Here is a 27025-nt window from a genome sequence, read left to right on the forward strand (position 1 = left end):
TTTTATAAGAAGAAATCATTTGAGCTAAGAATAATAATTAATGATCATTGTCCTTGTGACGACTTGGACTAAGGAAAAATCAAAAAGTAGATTAAATCCAGTATTGAGTGGCTTTTAATTGGTTGGCTGTAAGAAAATGAAATCGGCTTACGATCCAGTTGATGATATCTAGAAGCATGATGGTTTACAATTAGAATCATTACAAGGCGATCATCTTTTTGTCCATTATCTTTTCTTTTTCTTATATAGGAAAAAATGAATTAGTTGGGCATTATCTTCCTAAAATTTGGATTAAGATCAACTCAAGCAATGATTGGTCGTGCCACTCCAAAATGATTATGTATGAAAGAATAACAAGTGACAATCAAATGTATATTATTATTACGAAAAGTAGGAATATACTCCCTCTGTCTCACATAGATTGACGTTTTAGAGAATATTTCGTCTGAGATTGATTTTCTAGATTAAAAACTAAAATGATCTTTTTACTTTATATTTTTATTTCAAGTGGCATAATATTTAGTGGGTTATGTTTTTTCTTTCTACTATAAAATAATTATAAATTAGTTTAAAAATAAAAAGCTTATTTTTTTTTTAATATGTGTAAAACTATTGAAACATTGTGAGACAGAGAGAGTAATAAACTTTGGAGTATTATAATAGGCTTTAAACTGTTAACTTAGAAAATATATAAGTTTTCATTGTACAATTTCATTTAAATATTACAGTTTTCTTCTTAATTATGAAAGTTATCAATTTTCCATTAACTTTCACCTCTCAAGCCCAAAAGAGTATGACGAGAAACTCTGTTTCAAACATATTGGGTCATAGTGGAGGCCCATGATATTAAAAACCTAAAAGCGGCTCGACGTTGATAAGAGAAGTTTGATCGTGTACCAGAGCGTTCCAAAACCGGTTGACCCAAGCTATGATTTTAATTGAACGGGTCGGGTTTACCCATCTTCTCATTCCAAAAACCTTCTTCTTCTTCTCTCCCCTGTATTAACTGAATCAAACATAACAAGTTCTGTAAATCTTTCCCCTGTTCGAATCTTTATCATTCGGACCTTGAAGATGAACTCAATCGCCGTCCGAATCTCCAAGCCTTATCTGATTCTCTCCGACGTCTCCGATCAATGAAGGTGTGGAAAAAGAAGATCTTTTGAGTTAAGCATTCCAGAAAAACCCCAGCTTCAGTCTCATGGAGTTTGATCTCCATAAAGGTTGGTGATTTCACTGTGTTTCATATTCTAATGATTAAGTTAGAACCATTCTTCAAGTTTTGAAGAGCATTCACTTAGAATTCAGTTTAGGCTTTTCCAAGTGTTCAATTCTTTGTTTGTTTTTCTATTGGTCCGGTGCTGCCAAAAAAATCCAATGTGGAAAAAGACTTTTTGTAATGGGAAGAATCTCAATCTTTTAATCCAATGGTGCCCCAATTTATATTGTTGCAGTTACATAGAAGCATAAAAGTTGACTAAACAGAGCTGTTAAACAATAAACAAACCCACTAAAACAGAGTAAATTTGATTCGTTGGGCTTAGACGTGAATAGATTGTGACTTTGTGTATCGATTTTGAGTTAACGACTTGGTTTTCTTGCTAAAAGTAGCGTTTGTTGGCTTGGATCTTAAAAGCAGCGATCGCATTTAGAGATAAGTTTATTTATGAGACAGACTCAGAGCAGATGAAAAAAGTATTAAAGCTAAACCGATCCACACAATAAAACTAAAAGTGGACATATTTGTTGAGTTCTCCCCAAGCTTCTTTTTTACTCTGTAGTGTTACTGATTGTGATTGGGTTGCGTCATTGTCTTCTTCGGCTTGGATTTAGTTAGGCTATACAAACACGTATAACTTATTTCGTTAGTTACATTATAATATACATAGACACAGTTTTTTTTGTTTTTTCAAATTTAGAATATTACCTCTTTTTTAAGCTTTGTGGTGCTTCTTCTTCTTCTGCTTCTGTGTTTGTTTCGTTGAAAATGGTTCATGAACCACTCTGGTTTGTAGCAAACCAAAATGTATCCAATTGTCAATCCAAAGGCAATACCAGGTCCGAGTCCTATTGCAGCTGCTATCCAACTGAACATCTCTTTTTCTTCTTCCTCTGACTCCGGCTGTTCATGTTCTTGTGGTGTTGATGCATGAATATCTACACAAACTTCGTCAAGTGAAGGGCCATAGAGTCCGAGATTATCCCCGAAAGAAGAGCATTTTTGCCTACGAAACTGAGTTCCCCCTGGTAATAGACCTCCAAGCTGGTTAAAAGAGAAGTTCATGTAGGCAAGGTACGAGAGGTTCCCTAGTTCTTGTGGAATTTCTCCTGAAAGCTTGTTTTGAGAAACGTCCAGTGACTCTAGCTCTCTCAGGTTCCCCATAGATGATGGTATGTGGCCGGTGAAATCATTGCTCGACAAGTTAAGAACATGAAGCTCTTTTAATAGACCGATGGATCTTGGAATCTCTCCTTCAAATTTGTTTTCAGAAAAGTCGAGTGCTGTGTAAATTTTTAGGATACGTACCAGCTCCATCTCAACACCTTTGTTCGTCAAAACCATTGAATCATGGTAGTATCGAAAAGAATCTCCCAAGTAGTTTTCTTTAGACGACGGATCTTCGTTTCCACCAAGTGATGACATAGCATTCCAGTTCACAAAATAGTTTGACGGCAAAGTTCCACTGAAGTGATTACGCGATAAGTCGATGATTCGTAATGTACGAAACGAGGCATGATGTATCGGTCCGTGAAATGCATTGGAGCGTAAGACAAGAACTTGTAGCTTTTTAAGAGAAGACAACCATGAGGGAAACGTGTCGTTGAGTCTGTTGTTTTCCACATTCAGAACTTCAAGAGTAGAGAGATGGATGAAAGATCTAGGAAGTTTGCCCACCAGTTGGTTATGGCCGACGTCAAGTGACCTTAGACTTTTAAATATATTCTTTGGAAGACCTCCACCAAGACGATTATGACGAAGGTTTAGAAATGAAAGAGTACTCTTGAGATTTCCCATACAATGAGGGATGGAACCATTGAGGTTATTGTCAGATAAATCAAGAGTGATTAGAGAACGCAAAGCGCATATGGAAGAGGGTATATTTCCTGTGAAATTGTTTTTGGAGGCAACCAAGTATTGCATAGATGGTTTGGTGGTGATAAAGGATGGTCCAAGTTCCGTTGGTCTTTCGAAACCGCTAAAAGTGTTGTTGGAAAGATCCACAAATATCAAATTTGGTAGTGTCCATAGCCAGCCAGGCACTTGACCTTTGATTTTGTTGTTGGAAATGTCTAGATTCGTTATATTGACCTGGCTCCTTAAGAGTTCAGGGAACTCAGTGATGCCGCATCCTGACAAGTACAACTGACTAATCAATTGATGATGATCTGCAACTGGAGTTTTGGTTGTAGCTGAAACATGGTTGCCTGAGAGATCCACTGAATAGATTGAGTTGAGATGCGAGGATAAGAGTGCATTCAAGTCAATCGTTGTGGTGGTGTTCAAATGAGATAAGTTAAGAAGTAGGAGCGACTTGAGATTCATGAATATACTAAAATCAACCGGGCCTTGGGTGTTGAGATAAGAAAGGTCGAGGTCCTGAAGGTTTATAAAGTTGGAAATGGATCTTGGGATTGGCCCTATGAAGTTGTTATTGCTAATGTCTAACACTGTTAGTGTAGAAGATGGTGAAGATATATTCCCAAAGTCAAGAACGCCGTTGAGTTGGTTATTTCTCAAATCAATAGACGTCAAAGAAGGAATAGTGAAGAGAGAAGAAGGGAGAGTTCCAGTAAAAGCGTTGCCCCATGCTTCAAAATACTCCAAGTTAGAGAGTGAGCTCATTTTAGAAGGAAGCGTCCCCGTGAACTGATTACGAGAGAGTGATAAGTCCGACAGCATTGTCAGATTGAGTAAAGGAAGGGGGAAGGTACCAGTAAGTTCATTGGAATCAACGTTTAAGTTGGTCAGCTGGTTCATATTGCCAAAATATGGCATCTCACCAACGAACTCATTACCAGAAAGGTCGAGAAAAGTGAGATGTGAAAGATTTCCAACCGAAGAAGGGATCCCTCCACTGAAATAATTTTTAGAAAGGTCGAGAGTGGTGAGATGAGAAAAATTTTCAATAGAAGATGGGATATGACCACTGAAATAGTTATATGAAAGGTCGAGAGTGGTTAGAAAAGGAAGATTTTGAACCCTAAAGAGACTGGTATTAGAATGAAACCGGCCTTGGAGGCAGCCACGACTAAGGTCTAGCTCGATCACTTCCCCGGACTTGGGATTGCAAGTAATACCTTCCCAGTAACAACAGTCACTGTGATTGGCCCATGACTCTGTCTTCGGAGGAAGAGCGCCGTCAGAACAGGGCTTCTTAATTTCAAACTCCTTCTTGAGCTCCAAAAGTGCATCCCTCTGTCCGGGATGACACAAGTGTTCAGTAGGAACCCCAAAAACATCTTGACATTTAGAAATGAATAAGAAGATCAGAGAAAACAAAGTAAAAGGAATGATGATAGTCGTGGAGTTCCAAGAGCCTTTCATCAAACTAATGAAAAGAAAAAGCAAAGAAAAAAATGGAACTGAGGGAGGGTAACATTGGTTTCATGCTCATCTCTTTATTTATACATAATAATAATTGACGACTACTCGACAAAGGTAACTTAACTTCTCTGTTGTCTTTTTTTTTTTCCAAGTCTTCTTTAAGTTGGATACAGAGAGAGTCAAAGTCTTTGTGATTTGTTTACACATTACCCATGTTGAGAATCGATGTGATTTGGTATTACATTCAACGACATATCACTATACCAGTTTCGATCATTCAACATATTTACAAAAATACAAAGAAAAAAGAAAAGAAAAGTACATTAATGATGTCTCCACTAAAAGCATGCGCATCCCTCGCTACCTTCCAGGAATGTCTTGGTCTTCTTCTTGTAATTATTAGTAGTAGTAGTACGTCGCTTTCTTCGGCCGACGTCTTTCATTGATGGGCCTAACATTTAAGTAAGCAAGCCCATTGTGCCAACCCTCATCAACAACAGAGAAAACTAATCTATCAGGGCACAAAACGGACCTATTACTTACAATCATAGGTCCAATCGGTAATACATGGGCCTTAGATGATTTTTAATAGAAAAAAACTGCGATTGAAAATTTGGATAGCTAAAAACTAGAATTGTGAAATGAGGGTGGATTTTAAAAATATATTTTGGCTGAGTTGATTTTCATCGGAAACTTAAAAATCGGTATCTGCTAAAAATAGTAAGTCATCATAATCGTTTATTTTTGCCATTGATTGATTAACCTAATTAAAAAAATAGTAGTAGTAACATAAAAAGGGACCGTGCGATGCGAAACATTCGGTACGCTCAACCACAGAGTATAGCTGCCTCACGTGGTCACGCAATCAAATAAAATATTAAAAGAAGACAAAAAAAAAGCCCAATAGCAGCTGCAACTGCCACCAGTAGCGGTCGAGGGTAATATCGTCATTAGCCACAATAGTTCACACCTTCTCTCTCCCCCTAACGCGTAGCCTCTTTAACTACAAACCAAAAAAAAATCAAAATACCTTTCCCCAATTTTGGCTTATATCGAATTAAATTTAGCTGTAAATATAGAGGAAAATAAGGCGGGGAAAAAGATCACGATTCACAAAAAAAAAAACTTAGTGGAAAAAATCAGAAGTGTTTCGTCTTCTTCATCGGAGGTTCGTTTTTTTTTTTTTTTTCTCGCCCTGTGTATGTGTTTAGGTGCTGTAAATTATTTCTGTTTTATTATACTACCTTTTTGGGTGTTTTGACTTTTTTTTTTTATTATTATTATTATTTATAATTAACTCTTTTCTCTCTCTCTGTGGGTGTGGATTGATTGAGCAATTTCATTTAAGTTGTGTGAACGAACCCAGGAGGAGGGAGGAGGTTGATTTGGTCTGCTTTTGGATAGATTTTATATTTCTAAAATAGGATCGGAATTTAAATTTAGCTGTAGAATTTTCTATGGTTGGGAATCAAATCGAGAGCTTTTATGGGTTTTCAATTACGTTTCTTGATTTCTTGTGTTGATTTGCAGATCTGGTGTTTTTCAATTGGAGAAACTGAGGTTCAGATTTCTGGGTGATTGATTGATTGCGTCTTAATGGTTGTTGTTAGGCTTATTATTATAAATTCTAGGGCGTGACGAGCTTGACGGAATCATTGATTTGGTGGTTTTCGATTCTTTCTACAATTGTTAACCGTAAAATTGAAAAGAGAGAGAGAGAGAGAGAGAGAGAGAGAGAGAGAGAGAGAGAGAGAGAGAGAGAGAGCATATGGGAAAGAGGAACACGTTTTGTGATAGAAATTCAAATAGAAGGGTTAGATCTAAGGATAAGGGTTCTGATGAATCGGATGAGGATTACGTGATTTCGGAAGAGGATGAAGAAGATGAATCTGAGGCTGATCTCAAGGAGGAGGAGGACGAGGAGTACGAGTATGCCTCTTCTGTAGACGGTGCTGAACAACCATCCTTTGATGGGTTTGGTGTGTCTGATGCCGTTGAGGATGATGATGAATTTGATGAGGTAAGGGAGGAGGAGGAGGAGGAGGAAGAAGATGCGATGCTGAGAAATGTTGAGTGGCCGAAAGTGAAAACTGGTCCTCGTGGTAATCGGAAAATCACCGGATGTAAGTCTAGAAAGACCAAACAGGTCGTATCTGATAACGAGGATGTGGATCTTGATGATGCCGATGATGACGAGGACGAGGACGAGATAAGTGATTCAAGCAAGTTTGTTGGAAAAGTTGGGTCTTTTGATGGAGAGAAACACCCAAGAGTTGGTTTAGGAAAGCGAAGGAGAGTTTTCTATGAGAAAGAGGATGATGAAGATGGAGACTATCCAGAGGAAGACGGCGAGGAAGAGGAAGAGAGGGATGTGGGAAATGTAAGGTGTGAAAATGTGGATTTGAATTCCTTGCATGATGCTCTAGATGGAAATATGGTGGCGTTGGAAGAGCAGGACAACGAAACAGAAAAGGAAGATGACGGAGATTACGAGGATGAAGATGGGGATGAAGATTTTACTGCTGATGAAGATGTATCATTAGACGAGGAAGAGGAGGAGGAAGAGACAATTGCATGTAACAAATATTCACTCAAGGTTTGTAAGAAAAGCAAGCGAAAGCGAAGATCTGGAGTAGGGCGTAAAAGAAGAAAGAAATGCTCTGTTGCCAAACCCCGTTTAACTAGGGGAAGAAAGAGACGTGGGAAATACACAAAGAAGGGAGTTGATATAGATGATGATGATGATGATGACGATGGTGATGATGGAGATTTTGTAGATGACTGCCTACCTGCAAGAAAGAAGGCCAAGACAAAATCAACAAGGCCAAGGCGTCGGTATAACGTGCCATCAGATTCAGACATTGCATCCTCTGGAGAATCTGATTATGAGTACACAATCTCGGAGGAGGAAAGAGAGCAGATAAGAGAAGCCGGTAGTTTATTGAGAAGTAGTGTGAAACATGCATCATCTATAAGAAAAACCACGGTCAATAAGGATTTACCTCAGCTTCGCAAGTCTCCTGTGAAGAAAGGTGAAAAGAAGGTAGAGCTAGTGAAAAGAGATGTGATTAAAAACGTTTGTGGGATTTGTCTGTCTGAGGAAGACATGCGAAGATTGAAGGGAACGCTGGACTGCTGTAGCCACTACTTTTGCTTCACTTGCATAATGGAGTGGTCGAAAGTAGAATCTCGCTGCCCACTCTGCAAGCAGCGATTCAGAACAATCAGTAAACCTGCAAGATCTACACCTGGAGTAGATTTGAGAGAAGTTGTGATACCTGTACCTGAGCGTGATCAGGTTTGTTTTTACTACTTTTTCTATTGCTTTACGCATATAGTGTCTTTAGTTGATCTATTACTTATACTGGTATCCTCATGAATGTTGGTTGTGGTCTTCTTTTCATATGGTATCCTTCAACACTCCACATGTGAGGTCCAAATTGACATTCCTTCTTGTCGCAGTTTAACATGTCAATACATAATAGTTACCAGTAACATCAGTTTTCTCACTTAGACGGGTCAGATACATGATAGACGAGACCTTATCAACTTTTGTTAACCTATGGACGTGGTTGTGTTGTGTTTTATGTCACTTCTTCTGTGAGAATTTATCTTATATGGGATTTTACTATGTGCAGGTCTATCAACCTACTGAAGAAGAGTTGAGGAGTTATCTCGATCCCTATGAAAATATAATATGCACGGAATGTCACCAAGGTGATGATGATGGGCTTATGTTGCTTTGTGATCTTTGTGATTCATCTGCCCATACGTACTGTGTTGGTCTTGGGAGGGAAGTGCCTGAAGGAAACTGGTACTGTGAAGGTTGTAGACCCGTTGCACTTGGATCAGCTAGTTCCCAAACGCATATGACATCCGAGCAACAAAGGGTTAGTGGCTTTTACAGTAGACCATCACCTGTAGTAGTTTCAGGGCAATATCAAGATATGTCTTTGCTAGTCTCCCCACGTACACCATTTCTCAATGGAGAAAATCTGTTTTCTCCAAGGCTTCCCAATGGTGATGTTCAAGGTTCTTCTCCATCCGGCTTAGGGGCAACCACTTTATCAAGAAGAAGGACGCTTCACAGACACATACAAAATATTATCAACAGTGATAGACTTATTAATATGGGTGCTAGAACTGGTGGAACATCGACTGCTAACTCGAGTGATGGTTTCGTGACTACACAAATAGGTCATGGCAGAACAATCGACCCGTCTCAGCCTGCGGCGAGACAAGAAACAGGGGCGTCGTTGTATACAATCTCTGGGGAAAGACAAGCCAACAACAATTCATTGATTTCTGCCCATGACCCTGAGCTTTTGTCTCCAAAGTTAGATGAATTTGGAAGCGAAGAAGCATTCAGACATTTGTCTAATGATACATTTCTTGGCGAGAGACCTATCGATTTAGGATTACGTCATAGACTAGCTCAGGGTGATCCTTTGATTAGTAATCAACAACATCTACACAGCTACATGCCGAACACAATGTCTTCCATGGGAGGAGAACGACTGCAACAAAGAGTTAAAGCCCATCTCAAAAAGTTGTCCAGTAAAATCGACTTAGGTACACCTTATCCAATTCCCTCTTCAAGCGCTTAGTTTAACCTGACTAGTATATACTGGTACTCTTTGCTTTACGCTATAGTCTTGTTCTCAGTTTCTGATTGTGAAACGGAGTTACCTTTAGGGTTTTTTTTCATCTAGTGGTTTACTTTAAATTTGGAGATAGAGACACAGTATGATTGACGTTTGTGTACATCTTGGATTAGTTCTTCTCTGCATGACACTTCTTTTAGATAGTTTTGGATATAGCTACATATTTGCCTTAGGCACATCTACATACGACTCATTAAATCTCTAGACTAGTTTCTTCTTTGCATAACTCCACCCTTGAGACAATAAGTTAGATTCAATTCTTATCTGCCCTCTGATTGTAGTGTTTTGGGTACTCGTCCTCTGTTTTGTTCAGGTCAAACCACTTTCGAGGAGATTTCCACGTGCTCAATACACACGATACTGGCAGCTTGTGGACTTGAACACAAGAGCAGTGAAGTGCATCTTGTTCCACCACCAGTGACGTGTACTCACCATCATATGACACCTGGCAGCAGCAGAAGTAGTAGCAGCAGCCTGATGAAAGGGTGTTGCTATTCTTGTTTTGATTCATTTGTAGAAGATGTAGTTAAGATGATTCTAGACACAAGACAACCCCATTGGTTGAGTCTAGGGCTCCACTAAACCACTTGCTTCAATTGTTTAGATTGTTAGAAAATTAAATTCTTTTTTTTTCTCGTCTTTCTTCAGATGCTGCACCTTTATTTTTAGAATTGTATATGAACAAGTGCGATTATTTTTCATTGAAAAAAAGAATTAACCTTTTTTTATGCCCCACTGTTACTAACTTATTATGCACTATCCAACAAAGACAAGAACAGTTTAATAACATATGAAAAGCTTATCAAGTTGGATACAAACTGTGGCCTTTATCCGAGTAATAATTAAATTTAGGCCACCGGCCCACCATAATGATTTAGGCCACCTATCGAACTCTTTCCGACACGCTGTTCATAAAAAATAAAGGCAAAACCAAAAACGACACGCTTTTTTACCTTAACAAAGTTAGAAACGGCGGAAAGTGTAGTAGAGCTTAACAAAAGTCCCACATCGGAAACAAGAAACGAAAGAGGCACTTGAAACAGGGTATAAAATAGAGGCTCATGACACAGAGCAAATCACTTACCTGGACGGGGTCAACTCGCGATCAAGAAGACGAGTGGCCTAGGCTAGTGACTTCCATTGCACATAACGGAAGGGTGCTATGCTTAAGGTCTTCCCAAGAGGAAGAGCCTACGTCATTATTTGTGGCAGAGGGGGTTTGCGTTCGCGCAGCCCCTACCATTTCTCTCAGTCTTAATTTTTATATCATTAATTTATTCACTTTTTATGAAATAAAGTTTTGAGGCAAATTCTTGTTTAGTGTTGGTTGTACTTGTATATGACATCACTTAGCAACAAATCTATACCTTTCCAACAAATATAAAACGTTTAGCCTATCATCAAGAGCGTTATCCATTAATGATCTAATGGGACCTGAGTTCGGTGATCTAGTTGCAGAGAAACCAGAAGTGATCAATAGACCGACATCCTACAATATATTTTTAGGTAGGAAATATCTCTTAGTGATTAAAGGACAAAGATCTCTGTCAACAGTATTTACAGACTTGTGGAAACTGCCAATGGATAATAAATATCAAGGATTTGGCAGATAACACACAATGACACAAAGGGTTAAATGACACCTACACAACAACAAAAAAACGGAATGCTTCTTCTCTCTGGATTCAGAGCTGAGGAAATGAGTTTAAGAAATGCCGTTCTCCTCCTCTTCGCCGCCGGTTAAACCCAATCTTCTCTTGGCGACTTTCGATCTGTAACACCATACCTCGAAAGCTTCTGTTAAATCCGGATACAACCCATTCTTGCTTAACCATTCAGTCAGTATCTCAGCTTGGTCTGCAGATGGCAATGCCAGAATGATCGATACAAAGGAAGATTCCAAAGCTTGCCATATCTCTCCATCAATTTTATACCTCACAACAGATTCAACCTCCTCATCTCCCGTTACCACTGGCTCAACAAGAGGCTTTGTGTTTCTTACAAAAGGTAGCCAAAGTTTTACCATCTGAAGTCGTTTCGCTGTTGGTAATATCACTGTTCCATAACCGATCGCCTCCAAGACTTTTGAAGTCACCTCGATGATCTTAACTCTTATCTCAACCGTCTCTGTAACTGATGTTTCCAACTTCTCAACTACCTTGACTAGCTTCTCAGATGTGTCAACCCATGTTACTACAAATTCTCTAACCACTTCCATCTTTGTTAATATCTGAAATGCCCACGACAAGTCAGATAGAACCATCCTAAAAGATCCCTTTTTGCTAATATCCTCAGACTCCAAAGGTTTGAAAGAGGTTTCTTCTAGACATTGGAAGAATCTAACAAACAGGCTCTTTACACATTCTTTTACTTCAAGCTTGATTTCTTCATCAACAATCAACAATGGTGCATCATCATCTTCAGTTATCATATACTCAATCTGTTCTTGAGCCGAGGACTTTATTTCGCCCAAGGGCAAAGGCGGGGACGAAGTAGCAAACCTAAAAGCCGAGACAAAGATTCCAGTAACAGCAGACTGATCAACTGGTTGGAGGCGGGCAAGAACCGGCTCTGCTTCTGATCCAATTCTTGGTACAATCCTTAGAATCTCTTCCTCTTCGCCTTCTTCCCATGGAACAGCTTCCAAGTAATTCACACAAGCAGTAACAATCTGCGGGCAACTAAGTTCTTTAGCGACGCAGAGGATCCCCAACGCACTTTTCACGTTATGACAGAGGTTATCCTCATGGACATCATCAGAGTCAGATACAAGATAGAGAAGTCTCAAGAGATTGATATGATGATCATAATCTGATTCTTGACAGATGACTTCAACGCAGTAGCGTGAATCAAGAATCTTGCAAGTAGGCCATTTATCAGAGAGACGGTCAGCGAAGTACTGGCTTTTGCCAGTAAGGATCTTGGAATGGCAATAGATCCAATCGTCCCGTCCTTCCTCGTTTCTTAGTCTAACAACTATGTCACTGCTCGATCGATCACCAAATGTATATGAAGCCTCGGCTTGATTATCCTGCTGAAAGACAAAAACCAAGAAAATAAAAAAGGAACATTTCATTAACAGAGAAGAAACCCACAAATCAGTAAATCATCCTATTGTTTAGTAACATATACTTACACGAGGCTCCATAGAGCAAAAGCTGGATCTTTATGTGTATTTCAGCACCTGAATCACCATGAAAAGAGAGCAAGAAATGAGATCCATTTATATAAAAATTTGCAGCCTCCTAAACCCAGAAAAACCAATCAGCAAAACCAACAAGTACGAGAGAGTTCAGAGATTAAAGACGATCCGAGTATAGAAATGCAAGTTCACTAAACAAAACGAATACAGAAAGCAAGCAACTTTCCAATTATGACGAACTCATCCCCAGAAATAGAAAGACATAAATCTTTTTTTTCTGCTAAATTTATCAGAGAGAGAACACAGTACCCTACTAAATGTTGAATCTTTTAAGATTCTCCCTCAGCAGTGGTACTTCTTCTTCGAAGACAACGTAAAAAAAAAAAAAAAAACTAAAGCTTTTAATCTCTGCTTCTACGGACAAGTCTGATATCATCAAAAACTCCACCCGATCTCCTTCTCTCCCTCTCTCTCTCTCTTTCTTTTTCTTCGTTGGTACAAGATCTTTTCAATGCCTACTTGATGTTGTGTGCCAGAAATTTGCTGGGCTTAGAGGACAAATCTTTCTTCTTCTACTTTTTTTTTTTTTTTTTTTTTTTGTTGAGTATTGAGCGACGTTCGCCTAAAATCTAGTTGGGTCACTTAGTGGGGTCGTTTTCAAATGTTCTTTTGGGCTTTCAGGCCTCTTCAAGGTTTCATGATTTGAGTTACTGTAATTCGTTCGATTAGTAGTATTGTTATCGTGTGCGTTGTTGTTACATTAAAGGATTGTAAATGTAAGATTATTAAGTCCTCAATGTGTGTTACTTCCCTATTCAAGTCTTTATATGCTCTTGCCTTGTACAGGCTTGTTGCCAAGACTAGACCTTGAAGGAAGAGTCACTCTTCTTACTAATGTACATGAATATGACTAAACAACAACAGAAAGCGATACCTATTACCGCTTTTGTTTACATATCAAAGGAAACAATGTACATGTTATTTAACATTACAGAAACAGAAAAGCAACTTGTAAGCAAAAAGGGATGTATTTGCTGAAAAGTCTCTTTCTTCTCCTCTCATAGCTGCCCAAGTTTTTCCTGTCACAACCAACAAGAATAAACACATTTCAGTTTAAAACTCTACAAGAAACACACTTAAGGTTGATGATACAAAAAGCACATAAAAATAAGTAAACAAATCGATTTAGAAAAACAACCTGAAGCATCTGCATTAACTTCGGATGTTGTTCCAGAAGCTGACACAGCTTCTCGCGGTCACTCAATAGAGACTGCAGAGGATTTTTAAGAATTATGGTGAGCTGTGGCACATAATACTATTAAACGAAGCAGATCAGTGTATCATTACCAAGAGTGTGGATTACAAACCTGAATGGCTTCAGGGGACTTGAAGTAATCATGTAATGACATTCCAGATTCTTGTTGCTGGGAAGTCCCAGCTCCTTGCTGACCTTGTACAGCATGATGATGTGGCTGTTGCTGCACCTGAGATATCTCTTGTTGTTGAAGAGGGTGGTAGTAAGGCTGGACTTGCGCCTGTTGCATCATCTGCATCTGATGCATTGGAACCTGAAATGGGTTTTGCATTGATACTCCTTGCTCTGATGGTTGAGATATCTGTATGGGTGGTCTAACATGCTGAGGAGGCTGCATAGGGCGCTGTAACTGTGAAAGCTGCATCGATGGCAGCTGAGGGATGGACTGTTGATTGAGTGATTGAGGAATGGAGGGAACCGACAACATAGTTTGCTGCTTATCACCTCCTTGATGCGAAGGATTTCCATAGAATGGCACAGGGAGAGATGACGGCCTGCTAAAATTATGGGATGACATTATATTGGGGGGAGGATAAGAGGTCATTCCGGTACCTGGAACAGATAGATTGCTAGACTGATGATCAGTCGCCGGACCACTCTGTTGTTGTTCAGCGGTACCTGCCTGGTTGTATCCAAAAGATTGAACTGTAGATGTCCTTGGTGGTAACGAGGCATATGGGTTAGATGAGTATTGGGGAATTGCTGAAGGGAGCGGTGGCATAAGCCGGATGGGTCCTCCTGAAGACTGTGTTCCATGATTTACAAACGGGGAGGATTGATTAGAATGAGAATCAGAAGAATGTGGTATCACAGGTGAGACTGACGGAGGCGGCACTAGAGGTAAAGGAGGCTGGTTTGGCATCATTTTCTGTTCATAAACCCCCCGACCACTGAATCCACCATGAATATGGCCCGTATGTTGCTGACTAGTCTTTGAATAGAATCCCTGGGGACCCACTCTAGGATCAATCAAATTTTGTCCTGATGATCCTGGCATGTTGTAAGCAGGTACAAACCCAGATTCAGATATGCCAGCGGTCTTCAGAGCGGTCATTTTCTTTGATTCGTCTGCTTGCTCAACAAATTTTCTGTCAGAAGTAATGCTTGGTTCACGAATCAACGACATCTCAGGGCGTGAAACTGAAATCCTTGATGAAAACTCGCTCTGAGCGTTTTCATCAACATTAGATGCCACAGGTGTGCCCATGTGAGAGAACTGACTACTTCCATTTGCATCACTCTCGGTTTCTTCAACAATGGAGTGAGGAGAGTTTTGTTCAACCATGACGGGAGCAGGCTGCATAAGGTTCTCATCAGGCTGAAGAAAGGGTAACTTGTCATCAGGTCCTTCACATTCCTCACCATCAAAAACTATATCTATTCCTTGTAGATCATCATCAGGATCGGCTTTGAATTGTTTTGGTTTACCTGCAACTTTTTCAGTATCTCTAGCAGGAGTAGGATTTTTCACTTGCACAACAGCCTCTCCAACCACAATGGTGGAGGCATTTTGGCCTCGTTCTCTCTGTCTGGCCATAAACTCATCAACATGAATAGATGGAGGTCTACCACTGCTAGATCCTGCTCGTGAAATGGTTATTGCATTAGAATTACCAGCTGTATCAACACTCCTTTCCCTAGCAACATAATCATCTACATGCATAGAGGGAGGCCTGCTGGTATTCGGCTTGCGCTGCCTAAATGAATCTCTACGTGAAGGCGCAGGAGGAAGGGATAGAGAACCCAACCCCCGTTGAACTGAATTTTGGGTCGGTATGTCAACAGAAGAGTTTTCGCCTTTGGCACGCCTGCTAGAGCTCTCCAAAGTTGGTGGTTTCCTTTTCGCAGGGAGAGATGACTGGGGCAGACGCTCAGGTAATGTTTCTGGACACTCCCACCAGAACTTGTCTTCAAGTCCTCTTTGATAGAGATCATCCTCAATGTTTTCAGACTCCAAATCAACCATTTCAAAATTCCCAGGAGAAACAAGAACACCTTTGCAGGAGATAATATCATCAATATTCCCGTCTTTTAGCAACGACAGCAACGACCGAGATGCCTTCAAATCCACAAATAGAATACGGAAGTCAGTGTTAAGAGGAAATCAACAAAAGAAGTGGATGATGCAAGAAAAGCGGGGATGAGGTAGTCCGTACCTCATGCAAATAGGGTTTCATCTCAGCTGTTTCCGAACTATCAGATCCCATAGTCACTGAACTCAACAGTGTCACCATTTGTTCAATCAAACCAATGGTTTCCTCTCTAAAAGTGTCTGTACCACTATACTCATTTGGAAGGCCAAAAAGGAATTTAAGTCCTGCAACCTTCTTCGAGTCCAAACTGGAAAAATGAAGAAAATTAGACTACAGAGAATTTAATTAATGTGTTAAATATATATGTAAAAGGAATGGTTTGATATACTAGTTGGAACCATTTAAACGTAAACAGCCTCACATGCAACTAAGCACGTCTTCTGCTTGTTAATTTTTAGGCTTATATTAATTGACCAAAACCAGATTAACTTAACTGTATGCATGCATCAACTTAAACTAAAAGGCACTGGCAGACATTATGTTTCTATCCACGTACGTAGTGAAGATGGCCATACAAGGACACGTCGCCTATGAAAGTTATTAAATCCTATCAAATTTGTCTTGTATTGGGTGAGCAGAAATTTAGTAGATTATGAAGAGTATGGGAATCACCTTTCACCATCAAGGCATAATCTGATGGAGCCCACGCTCAGAACGTTTACTGCCTTAATTGCAAGACTAGAGAAACCATCTTTTGAATTAACTGAGTTCAATAACTTGATCCAGCAAGACAGAAAAGGGGGATTTTTCTTCATTTCTAGTTTATTGAGACTCATATTACTAGTGTCACAACACCTTTCAGCAGATACAGGTTCTTCGGCCCCAGAAAACAGATGAAACAAAAGTGAAACCAGACCATTTTGACCTTCACCACATGAGACCAGGTCTTTGAAAGCGCAAAGACAAGATAATAGCTCATTGCCAACAGGCAACACCTGTAAAAAGAAAATCATTCTTCGTAATCATATTTTAATAAGGAAATATCACAAAGATATCTCCTAGAAGAGCTCATCAATATTTCAGAATCTATTGCCACAAACAAACAATCATAATTTATAACCCGTAGCATATTAGATGCAGCAATTTTACCATGTTTTCATAGGGACTAGGCGAGCAACATAAGAAGAACACAAACATAATTATATCTGGAAATTGATAAACATAGATCACTACAATGTCGATATACCTGACAGAACTTCAGCACAAAGGGAAAAATCAATGCACAATCTTTTGCACTCAAACTGGCCAATCTGTGCAAGTTAATAAAAATACAAAATCGATTAGATATAAATGTAATCTAGATAAGGTAATCCTAGTACAATTAGGTTCCGTGTTATAAACGCACCCAAAAATGGTAACGTTAAGCAATCCTGCAGAAAAAAAGACTTACAGCTCTTTTTTCTGACAGCACGAGAGAGGCACTTGTGAATCGCATAGTAGTGAGATTGATCTGAATGCTGGAATACACCACTGAATCACACTAGACTCGGACACAATTCCATACTCAAGAACCCTGTTTTCACTTGGATAAGTGGCATCATAACATCTTTCCAGAACTTCCACAAGCAGTTGAACAATACCCTCCTCTAACAGTAATCCCTAAAGTGAATAAATTTCAGGTGAATAAGAAACAAACAAAAAAAGTGAAGGAATACTATGACATAAGGCAAAGAGTATGACCTTCGCATGCGGATGCTCTAATAAACTAGCCAGAAAGTTAAGATATCGGTAGACCTGAAAGAAAGTAATGAGACTGGTTAGGAGCAGCAGTAAATAGATAGCGAGCTAGAGAGGCCGAACAAACACCATATAAGCTTCAGTGTCTCTTGTTGATGACTGATCCAAAATACCATCTCTGATAGATGAAAATATGGGCCGCAGAAGGATAGAAGCATGTTCAACCCTTTGACATGCAATACGAACTACGAAAACCCGAAGCATATCCTGAATGACCACCAATGCCTGTTGAAGAATAAGACAAAATACATATCATGCTGGATAGATGATAACAAAAGCAAAAGCAGCAGACACTGGAGCTAACTAGGTATAGAAGAACATACAGATACTGCATGATGTTGGATAATCTTTGCAATCTTGTCAAGATTAGGTGTTAAATGGTTTATCAGCTTTTCAAGTGGACCAGGCTCCAGATACCAGTTGATCTGTTTCTCCTTCTGTGGACCCATCAATGTCCCAACCGCCAACTTTCTGAGACCACTTAATAAGGGCATGCCACTCTTCCAAAACCAGACTCCTTCTTCGGGGAGAATATCACTCTTGCAATGAGAAATCAACGAAGAATAAAGTATAAGATAATATATGGAAATATATGTTGAAAATAATTAGTGGAAGTGTAAGATTTCCATACTAGAATGCAGAGGAAACTACAGGTCTCCTTTGGACCCAAGGCATGAACAGAGGACGTCTGGACACCCGAAAGAAGAGTGTGGAATAGCCCAGGAATCCATCCATAAACTGGCCAGCAGACAAGGGCGGACACAATGAGGTGGCACACTGCTCCAAAGCCAAGAGCAGAGTCCGGATAATGGGAGGACAAGTCAGCTGCACAAGCAGCTAGCTTCGGGCTGGAAAGAAAACAAGCCATTGTGGCTCAAAGCTTAACTTTGCTTAAAACATACATGTGATTTATACTATTAAAACAAAAGACAAGTAACTCACCTGACTTCCCGATGTAGCCTTAGGAGTGCCTTCATCAGTTTGGTGTTTCTATACTGCTCCTTAGTTCCCTTTAGACAGTAAAGACAATGTCAATGACCAGAGGGGATAATGAAGACGCATAATCCCGCAATTATAGAGTCTCAACAAAGTAAGGTAAAGGCAAAAGTTCAGAAGCTATGGCTTTTGAGAGAAGAGATTAATCAAATTTATTCCGCAGAATCAAATCATTTGTTGATACATGATGAAGAAACTAATAATGTTTAAAGCAACAGACCTGTAGTCTTTGCAGAACAGATATCAAAAGGACAAGGGAAGGAATTAACAAGTCCACCAAGCTTTGCTCACGATTACGTTCAGACAAAAAGTCAGAAATAGAACTGCATCCATGATCGTCATCGACCAGATAATCTGCTTAGTACAAAACAAAAGAACTAGTTGAGTGTCCCCTATAATCATCAAACGATTGATGAAAAATAACTGAAAACGTCGTGAACCTATAAGAAAGTTCTTAAAAGAATAAATAGAAAAAACGGTTATCCAGTCAGTGGGTGATTTAAACTCTTCCCAGCATCTCTTATCATCAGTCTAAATCTGAGAGTCAAATGGTAGCAGCAATAGAGGAGTTATATAAAACCATAGAATAGACAGTAGTTTACCATAAATATTCGAGGACCTCTCAAACATGAAGCTGCAGTTGACCAAGATAGCATACACCACTGTAACCGCACCCTCGTCATATAAAGCAGCAGCAACAGTCTGTACAAAGCACAGCATTTCAGAACACTTAAATTAGAAGACTACAACATCTAAAAGAAAAAGTAATTTCTGGACAAAATTATGGGGAAAGATAACATACTAAATTATCTGAAATCAGCGCTAAAATCCGGAGTGCTGTTGTCAACTGCGAAATTGATGAATCAGAAAGGTTAACACCTTCAAAAGATTTCTCAAAGATAACTTTTCCAAGATTATCTAGCACGTTCATCTCAGAGACATTTGTTGATTCTCCAGCACCATTCTCAGCCGGTGTTAAATCCAGTCCAAGGATGCTTGATGATGATAATTGGGCGTCCCCTCCAGAAGCCAGGACAGCAGCATAACGTAAAAGCCCAACTACACCATGTTTGTGATAAACTACACCCGCATCAATCCACTTAAGTAATCGTGTAGGGGCATCCTTTCGATTAGAACCACCGAGTGACAAAGTATGCAAGGCCTTATGAAGGACTGGGGCATGTTCAATCCAAGCATGCAAGCATGATGCAGTTGAATCAGAGACTATGACCTCAAAAATCTCAGCAGCTGAGTGACATATTGCTAGATTAAGCGGTGAAATTCCTGAAATGAGAATGTTAAACAAGTAAGGGGTTTTGAAAGAAGATAACCAAGAGACTACGCCAGGGTAGTAAATTCAGAGATAAAGCAGCAACGATACCACTATTTTCAACTGCTGGCTCCATATCCTTGGCTGAATGCAAAGCTTCAATCAAGACTGCTAAAGCCTAAAATAGAACAATAAAGTATTTTAGTGAAAGCCACGAGTATCCCTACTTCAATACAAAATGCACCACTCAGAATAGGTGATTTAACAATAATGAATTAGAACACTAACAGATTTTGCACAAGAAACAAAGAGATTAACAATTTGGTAATAGTCAAAAATTATGTGACCATCACAGGAGACAACAGATGCAACATTTTCGTCCACTAATCTCCCTGAAAGCTCCCATTATAACCAAAGGTTTAAATTTCGTGAAGGTAGCTAAAAGCACTACCAAACACATGATTTTTCAAACAATCACCATAAAATGTTTTACCATTTATCAGCTTCAGAAGCAAAGGAGGAGAAGAAAATGAGAATTATGAATTCTTTCCAGACAAGTTTATCATAGATTGCGAGAAACCACGATGAAGAAAAAGCGCAGAAGTATATTCTTTTTCTTGGTACCAGATTCATACCTCTGGAAAAACACCTAGTGTCAATAAAGCTTCACGTCCACAATCAGACCTACACTTGCAGAATGCGTACCAGTTAATTTCAAATGAAAACAGAGACAAACAAAAGCAGAATTTGGCACACCAAGACATGGCATCAAAATATTTGTCACCTAGAAACATCACGCAATTCCCATAAAATCCATAGAAATTCTTCTGTTTGTTGTGTCGACTTGAGCAAACGATCTACCGCACTCACCTGAATGAAGTATATAAGAAATAGTAGGATACAAGTATAAATCTACGCATGTAAAGCATGTGCCCAATGGTAAAGTGAACCCACCACCCTCAAATGCATCTCAAGATTAATTCCAATTTCCAGTAAGCTGCAAGTAAAACCCTTGGATATTAAAATTGAAGCATAGTGGAGAGGGACACACTCCTCCTTGTTCAGATCGACAGATCCCTTCAGAGATTGTATTATTGTAGCAGTCAATTGAGGATGATGTAGCAAAAAGCTCAATCCTGGAAAACAGAAGATACATGATGTATTACAACTCTAATGCACATAATCAAGTCTATTATAGTGGGTAAGTTAAGTAAGAATACCTGTGCGTGAAAACATAAATGAAAGAATTATGTTGCCAATAAACATTGCAATATCAGTAAACACATCCATAATATCTCCAACTTTAGAATGCAATCCAGGCATTGAGAGAAGTGCTGCTGACAAAGGAAGAAAACCCCGCTCCTGTGCATTGTCAGACGCTTCAAGTAAGGTTTATTAATTAGAATACCCTCTACAAAAATTTGTGACATAACAAGAAGTGGAAATGATAATTCCATTCTGACACGCAACATATTTAGTAAATGTTTTAGCAACTAAAATAGTGCTTAATTGTCTATGTCAAAGACTAATTTAACCTAAAGATTTACCTTCAGAAGTGCCAGCATGTGCGAATCAATTCCAGAGCTATAAAAGGGGCATGCCCATGAAGCAGTTAGTTTACTCGTGGCTTTGTATGACAACCACCCTTCAGAATTATCAGAGACCAAACTTCTTTCTGCGTAGGCTGATGGTGATGGATCTTCGACTGATCCAAGTGACTTCATCAGCTTCTGAATTGATATTCAGCAGTAACACCAGTTAAAAATGTAAAATGGTTGGTTTACTGATTGTAAAAGCGAGAAATTACAAGCAGGAAGAAACCTGGAGCTTTTGAAGTTGTGACTTAGCATCCGATAGCGAATCCAGATTATGAGTTGCAGCCCCATGAGAATTGGAGAGACCTTCCAGTGCTGACAGCACTGCAAACTGATGGACAGAATATTAGTAACAATTTTAACATAAAGGGCCTATCAATAATGCCAGCAAAATCTTAATATGGAGAGTACCTCATATCTTGATATAACCTCGTAAATTCTCAAACGACGAAGAATATAAATTGCAAGAGAGGCAATCTCATGGCACGGTTTCTGCATAAGTAATTTCAAAAGAAGACAGTAGCCCTCACTCTTCCCAGATGGGATGTTTCCATCCTCACGAGGCCACCAACCTAAAAATCCTTCACACCCAACTGAGTGGCGTGTAGCCTGCTCTACAACTCCAAGTAACAGCAAGGTAATGGTGGTAGAATTCTGAAGATCATGACCAAACAAATATACAAGTCGATCTATCCCACCCGAATTGACAAATTGGAGGCAGCCTTCTCGACCAGAGCATAATAAAAATGCCAAACTTAAACCTAAAAGAGTGGCTTTTCCCTGAAATGAGAAAATTAACAACAATTAACCTATTAATATTACAATTTTCTACCACCAGCGTGTGAGAGCTAAAACGAAAATGTAAATACCTTTGAAAGCTGTGGAAGGACAGTACATAAAGAATCTCTTTCAAACTGAATATATGGGCTCAACATATCAACCAATTGTTGGGAAGTAGCCAAATAAGTCTCTGATTCAAGAAAGCTGAACACTCCAAGTGCCACATCTGATTCTTGAATTTCATTGAGATCAAGAATATCTTTCTTAACCCTGTCAACTATATCATGGAATAACCCAGAATCTAGAGAACTGGCCACGGCCTGAGAATTCTTATTCTTTAAAAAGAAATCTACATTGTCTGTAACATAAGAAGAGACCCCAGACACTACCGTATCCACAAATTTATTTACTACATCATTAGTAGCTAGCTTATCAAAGACTTTTAGCAGCAGGTGCAACAATCGCTTTACTTCCACAGGCACATCTACAGCAGCCAGGGCGAGAGATACTATGTCTAGAGAGGATAGACATTCCTCTATTGTTCTGTTAACTGAGTGCAAGACCAATGGCAAGTCCTCAAGATTACCCTCAGTGGAACTCACAATATCAGTTACAGAACGACCTTCAAGAATGATATTGTACTGCCCCAAATCTTTCACAATGTTCCCATAGACGATCAAGCTCAAACTCCGATAGCTACCTCTAACCACCAGATGGTTTGTTACAACAGCCTACAATTTTGATGAGAACAATTTAAATTTTAAGAGTACCCAAAAGTAATGCGAGGAACTGAAACCTGCAAATAGGAATGATTGACAACTTTTCTGATAGCATAGAGGGAGACTGAACGTATGACACACAAGATGGCATAATAAAAGGTATTCAATACTCTAAAGTCCTCTCCTTCCCAACCCAAATTAAACCCCTTACACCTACAACAACTCATTTACTCCCTCTATTATATCATAAACCTATTATCAGAAGACAAATATTTAATCTAGCTTACATATATACACATCTTTAGGGGAGTATCTACAGCTGTAAGCCATATTTCCAGCCAACAGTTATGGTAGCCAATTACTCTGGTCTACGACAGAAAACGTACGTAAGAACCATTCCCAAATGTTATTACCAGCATCAGTCGCAGATACCAAACTAATCAATCCCAACAACCGAAAAGAAATGAAAGGGAAAAGAAACAAATATCATTCTACAGATAAATCAAGTTTAGCAGTTACCTCCACTTCCAAAGGGTAGGGCGCTGATGGAGTGTAAAGAAAAGGATTACAAAGTCGCTTAAACTTTGATTCCCCTTCACATCGTACGAACACTTCCAATGCAAATGAAGGAGGTGAAGTTGCCCTAACGAAAATATTGTCAACATTTAGATAACCAGCCATAGATATCACCCACGCTCAAGAAATGTTGTCAGGTTCTAAGTCATTCACAAAGAACAGAAATCTTTAGCTGAAAAATCTAACTACAAGTGGTCCAGCTACAATATCCTTCACTAGTTTTGTTTCTAGAAGACGAATTGACCCAAAATCTAGTTTTCACTGAAAGTGACTACCACGGATGAAAAAGAACCTGAACTTTTAGAGTCTGGACATGTCAACCAAACCACTGTTTCAAAATATTATGTCTGCAAAGTTCAGTTTTTTTGTTACAGTAACAAGTGCGGGGTTTTCAGAAATTCTACACAAATTTAGGTTTCTTATCATTCTCCCTTCCATCCAGTGACAAGAAAATAGTTAATCGTGGACTGTAACATCCAAAACAAGGCTTAACATCAAAGAATCAACAGAGATCACATCTACAGAGTCGACAACATGGGACCAAGCATTCAACAAGACTTCTAATGGTGGATATTACTACTTCAAGATCCTCAATAGTTAAAGTCAAGAACGAATGTAATAATACACAGTAAAAACAAAAAAAGGACATACCCGACAAGAGAAACAGCTTGAGAAGATGAGGATGCATTCTGCTCCAAAAATTCGCAAGCTGTGATAATTACTGGCTCAGCAAATATTACCTATAAGAATTTAAAGGGAACATAAAATAAATCTTCAGTAAGCGTGAAACCAAAGAAGTAACTTGTGACATAGAATGAATGACAAACCACCATATGTACTACTTGTTCCGACCAATCCCGTACAAATAGACCGTAATACTATGAAAGCAAGCATTTTTTACGAGGTTTAAGAGACTGAGATACAACAGAACCCTAATCCAACCCCTAGAAGCTCAGCAAAAAGAACAGGGAAGCAATTCAAGTGTATTATTATCATAAACAAAAGATAGAGGTTACCTCGTCGACATATTCGTCCAATTGAGGATGAACAAAGGTCTGAGCGAACAGAACACAAGGCTCAGATCGTACCATGTCTTCTGGAATATCGTATTCCTCTTAGGTCAGCCAGTATAAAACTGATTCAGCCTAGTTGCTAACACCTGAGATTGTTAAAATTACGCCTCTGAATTAGATTAATCACACACGAAACACAACTTAAACACAAATTCAAAAAACCCATAACCCCCCACCCCAAATCGACATCACCGAGCAAAGCCCGTTTCTGAGACTGCGTGAACTTAAAAGCTTACTATGTCAACAGCAACAACTAGATCACGACGACTTAATCTATGTAAAGTAGTTGTACAAGAAAACGGAACAGTTAGGTTTAAAAATCTCTCTAGTAGGGGATCGAAACAGACCTTAGAAAAATTGCCACAAGGGGGAATGCGAAGGCAATATATGTTTAAAAGTATGAATCGAAGTAGCTTACCTGTGAATTCGAGAGAGCACGCACGGCGCAGGCCGAAGAAGAAGAAGAGGAAAAACCAAAAACGCCGTTGTTTGTATTGGGATAACCCGGCGGGGGTAGGCTCTTTTTGTTTAACCGGCGTTAAGCTTTCTAGGGTTGCCCCGGTCGGTTGGTTATGCTTAACAAAAAAAGGCTCTATCGATTTAAACCAATAAAATCAAAAATATTTGTTTATCAAATAAAATTGCTTGCTTGCCAACTAAAATATATTTTTGATCATTTTTTTTTTTTCACTTTAATTCTAAAATCAAAATATATAAACACAAGAGAAAATTCTAAAAAGAAAATATTATTTTGGAATCAAAAATTCTAAATGTTTGAGAACTTTCCATACAAACAAACACACGTTCAGTCACCTCGACGTGAAAATATACATACTCTACATCCTTGTCCAAATTACATTGTAGTAACCGTTCACATCTATTGTTCCATTCACCCTGGACTTTTTAATATACAGAGCGTGATAAAAGAAGGTTTCAGCATTGATAATTTTACTATGCTATCATGAATTCTATCTACCATGATTTTACTTTAAATTTTGTTTGGTCCTTATAACTGATTTTGGTTTATGTATGGATATGTTTGTTTTACTCATGTGTCATACATAACAAAAAGAGATCCTAGTATCCTACTACATCAAAGGAGACAACATGTCATGCTTCCAAAGTTAATAAACACAAACGCTTAATTAGTCTCTTAAGATTTATGACACAAAATACAAACACTGACAAGTGACAAGTTATTTAACTAATGTAGAGATAAGCACAGAAATCTTAGATATTGGCAACACAATAAAAGTGCTTTATTACTAAGTTGAAATGTTTAACACATTACACATACGACTTCATACTATATGATCTGGTGCGAACTCCATCCTCTCCAGACTGCATCAGCAAAGATTCCATCTTCTGTTTCTTTCTTTTACATATAAGTAAATGGCACAAAAAAAAAATTGTAAGTTAAAAGAGCATTAAAAATAAAATTTGTAAGTTAAAGGGGCACAAAAAAATATTTGTAAGCTAGAAAAGGCACAAAACAAATATATATATAAACCAAAAAAATCCAAAAAAAATTAATAAACTTTTTAATAGATTAAAGGGCATTTTTTTTTTCCAGGGACATGTAATATGTTTAAGCCGGCACTGGGTTAGAGCTTCTTCCAAAAACTGGAGAGCTTTCAAATTTCTTATTTTTTTTTTTTTATAACAGATATATAATTGCTTTCAAAGTCCGATCCTGTGGCTTCTTTCTAATTAAACGGAGAGATTTAAACCTAATGTCTCCGTTTCTCCCATTTCTAAGCTTCTTCCATTTGTTACATCTTGTTCTTCCCGTGGCATCTTAAACTGCATGTTTTAACCCATTTCCAAAAATCTTAATATTGTTCCCGTTTCATTGTAGAACCTTTGCATATAGATTCTCTTTGAGTTTTTTTTTTTTTTCTTTTTTTTTACGTAGATCGAAAAGTTCTAGGGCCTTGTACACTTGCACAGTTCGTACCCTTTAGAATCAGCCATGGATGATGTAAGATTAGCGTCGCTAGTGATGTATTTGAGCTCTATATGTGAATTTGACAAAGAAAGTTTAGTGCTTTCCGGGGTTTTTGAAATCTGTGGTTAAGTTGCGTTTCGTACGTCTCTGATTACTGTGAATGTGGTGTGTTTTGACGGAAAAATCCTATAATTTTGATCGAATCCCCTGTGTAGTTTGCATATACATCATGAGAAACCGACGAGGCTGGGTGATGTCGCTTAGCTAGTAATGTTTTTGAGCTCTATATGGGAGCTAGGACTGTCAGGTGATAGATAAGAAATTATTTTTGAGCAGGAGCCGGTTGAAGAGGTAACCGAAGACGACGTGGTGGAGATTCACGCGTAAGACGTCATGGAGACGTTATGGTGATCAAATGGAGACACCAAGCACTAAAGGAGGATGCTTACCTCTTAAAAAAATGTAGCATAAACCGGTTGATAAGATAACTGAAGAAGACGTTTCACGCACGAGACGTCACAGAGACGTCAATCTGATGGTGTTCAAAGGAAGAAACTAAGCAAAAAAGAAA

The 27025-nt window shown here is 38.8% G+C and overlaps 4 protein-coding genes and 1 non-coding gene across 8 annotated transcripts; 2 read left to right on the plus strand and 3 right to left on the minus strand.

Annotated features, from left to right (window-relative positions):
• Window positions 1-1622: 1622 nt before the first annotated feature.
• Window positions 1623-4890, minus strand: LOC104714749 (receptor-like protein 32). The gene is made up of 2 exons (XM_010432241.3): window positions 1928-4890; window positions 1623-1838 (listed from the first exon to the last, which is right to left on the minus strand). The coding sequence occupies exons 1-2, from the start codon at window positions 4544-4546 to the stop codon at window positions 1830-1832; spliced, it is 2628 nt and encodes an 875-aa protein (XP_010430543.1). The 5' UTR covers window positions 4547-4890; the 3' UTR covers window positions 1623-1829.
• Window positions 4891-5444: 554 nt separating this feature from the next.
• LOC104714842 (uncharacterized) lies at window positions 5445-9938 on the plus strand. Of its 3 annotated transcripts, none has more exons than XM_010432392.3 (4): window positions 5445-5714; window positions 6077-7844; window positions 8185-9118; window positions 9524-9938. In XM_010432392.3, the coding sequence occupies exons 2-4, from the start codon at window positions 6315-6317 to the stop codon at window positions 9790-9792; spliced, it is 2733 nt and encodes a 910-aa protein (XP_010430694.2). In that variant the 5' UTR covers window positions 5445-5714; window positions 6077-6314; the 3' UTR covers window positions 9793-9938. The 3 variants fall into 3 exon arrangements, with proteins under 3 accessions (XP_010430694.2, XP_087306450.1, XP_087306461.1); XM_087450335.1 differs by lacking the exon at window positions 5445-5714 and adding an exon at window positions 5739-5925; XM_087450324.1 differs by lacking the exon at window positions 5445-5714 and having other exon boundaries at window positions 5726-7844.
• Window positions 9939-10286: 348 nt separating this feature from the next.
• Window positions 10287-10449, plus strand: LOC147949465 (U1 spliceosomal RNA). Its single transcript, XR_015565696.1, has one exon. It is a non-coding gene; the product is annotated as a U1 spliceosomal RNA (small nuclear RNA).
• A 260-nt stretch (window positions 10450-10709) lies between these two features.
• On the minus strand, window positions 10710-12982 carry LOC104714973 (BTB/POZ domain-containing protein At3g05675-like). Of its 2 annotated transcripts, none has more exons than XM_010432457.2 (3): window positions 12662-12982; window positions 12347-12394; window positions 10710-12244 (listed from the first exon to the last, which is right to left on the minus strand). In XM_010432457.2, the coding sequence occupies exons 2-3, from the start codon at window positions 12356-12358 to the stop codon at window positions 10916-10918; spliced, it is 1341 nt and encodes a 446-aa protein (XP_010430759.2). In that variant the 5' UTR covers window positions 12359-12394; window positions 12662-12982; the 3' UTR covers window positions 10710-10915. The 2 variants fall into 2 exon arrangements, with proteins under 2 accessions (XP_010430759.2, XP_010430796.2); XM_010432494.2 differs by having other exon boundaries at window positions 10710-12241; window positions 12662-12926.
• Window positions 12983-13219: 237 nt separating this feature from the next.
• LOC104715076 (protein virilizer homolog) lies at window positions 13220-25139 on the minus strand. The gene is made up of 28 exons (XM_010432543.3): window positions 24925-25139; window positions 24450-24592; window positions 24085-24173; window positions 23377-23500; window positions 22228-22869; window positions 21770-22138; window positions 21585-21689; window positions 21311-21493; window positions 20984-21125; window positions 20718-20899; window positions 20548-20633; window positions 20399-20447; window positions 19875-19941; window positions 19296-19777; window positions 19096-19195; window positions 18714-18847; window positions 18440-18507; window positions 18129-18345; window positions 17821-18036; window positions 17567-17722; window positions 17441-17494; window positions 17151-17359; window positions 16947-17010; window positions 16373-16695; window positions 15824-16007; window positions 13720-15726; window positions 13551-13622; window positions 13220-13431 (listed from the first exon to the last, which is right to left on the minus strand). The coding sequence occupies exons 2-28, from the start codon at window positions 24522-24524 to the stop codon at window positions 13411-13413; spliced, it is 6420 nt and encodes a 2139-aa protein (XP_010430845.2). The 5' UTR covers window positions 24525-24592; window positions 24925-25139; the 3' UTR covers window positions 13220-13410.
• Window positions 25140-27025: the final 1886 nt, after the last annotated feature.

This window comes from Camelina sativa, chromosome 1 (genome assembly GCF_030686135.1).
Source record: "Camelina sativa cultivar CO46 ecotype springtype chromosome 1, ASM3068613v1".
NCBI lineage: Eukaryota > Viridiplantae > Streptophyta > Magnoliopsida > Brassicales > Brassicaceae > Camelina > Camelina sativa.

Excerpts from the sequence above, each read along its gene's own strand:
- LOC104714749 (XM_010432241.3), bottom strand. The coding sequence starts at position 4,546 with ATGAAAGGCTCTTGGAACTCCACGACTATCATCATTCCTTTTACTTTG.
- LOC104714842 (XM_010432392.3), top strand. The coding sequence starts at position 6,315 with ATGGGAAAGAGGAACACGTTTTGTGATAGAAATTCAAATAGAAGGGTT. Across the intron at positions 7,845-8,184 it reads CTGTACCTGAGCGTGATCAG|GTCTATCAACCTACTGAAGA; the intron begins GTTTGTTTTTAC and ends TACTATGTGCAG. Across the intron at positions 9,119-9,523 it reads GTCCAGTAAAATCGACTTAG|GTCAAACCACTTTCGAGGAG; the intron begins GTACACCTTATC and ends TGTTTTGTTCAG.
- LOC104715076 (XM_010432543.3), bottom strand. The coding sequence starts at position 24,524 with ATGGTACGATCTGAGCCTTGTGTTCTGTTCGCTCAGACCTTTGTTCAT. Across the intron at positions 23,501-24,084 it reads CAAGCTGTTTCTCTTGTCGG|GGCAACTTCACCTCCTTCAT; the intron begins GTATGTCCTTTT and ends TATTTTCGTTAG. Across the intron at positions 15,727-15,823 it reads TGAAACCCTATTTGCATGAG|GCATCTCGGTCGTTGCTGTC; the intron begins GTACGGACTACC and ends GTGGATTTGAAG.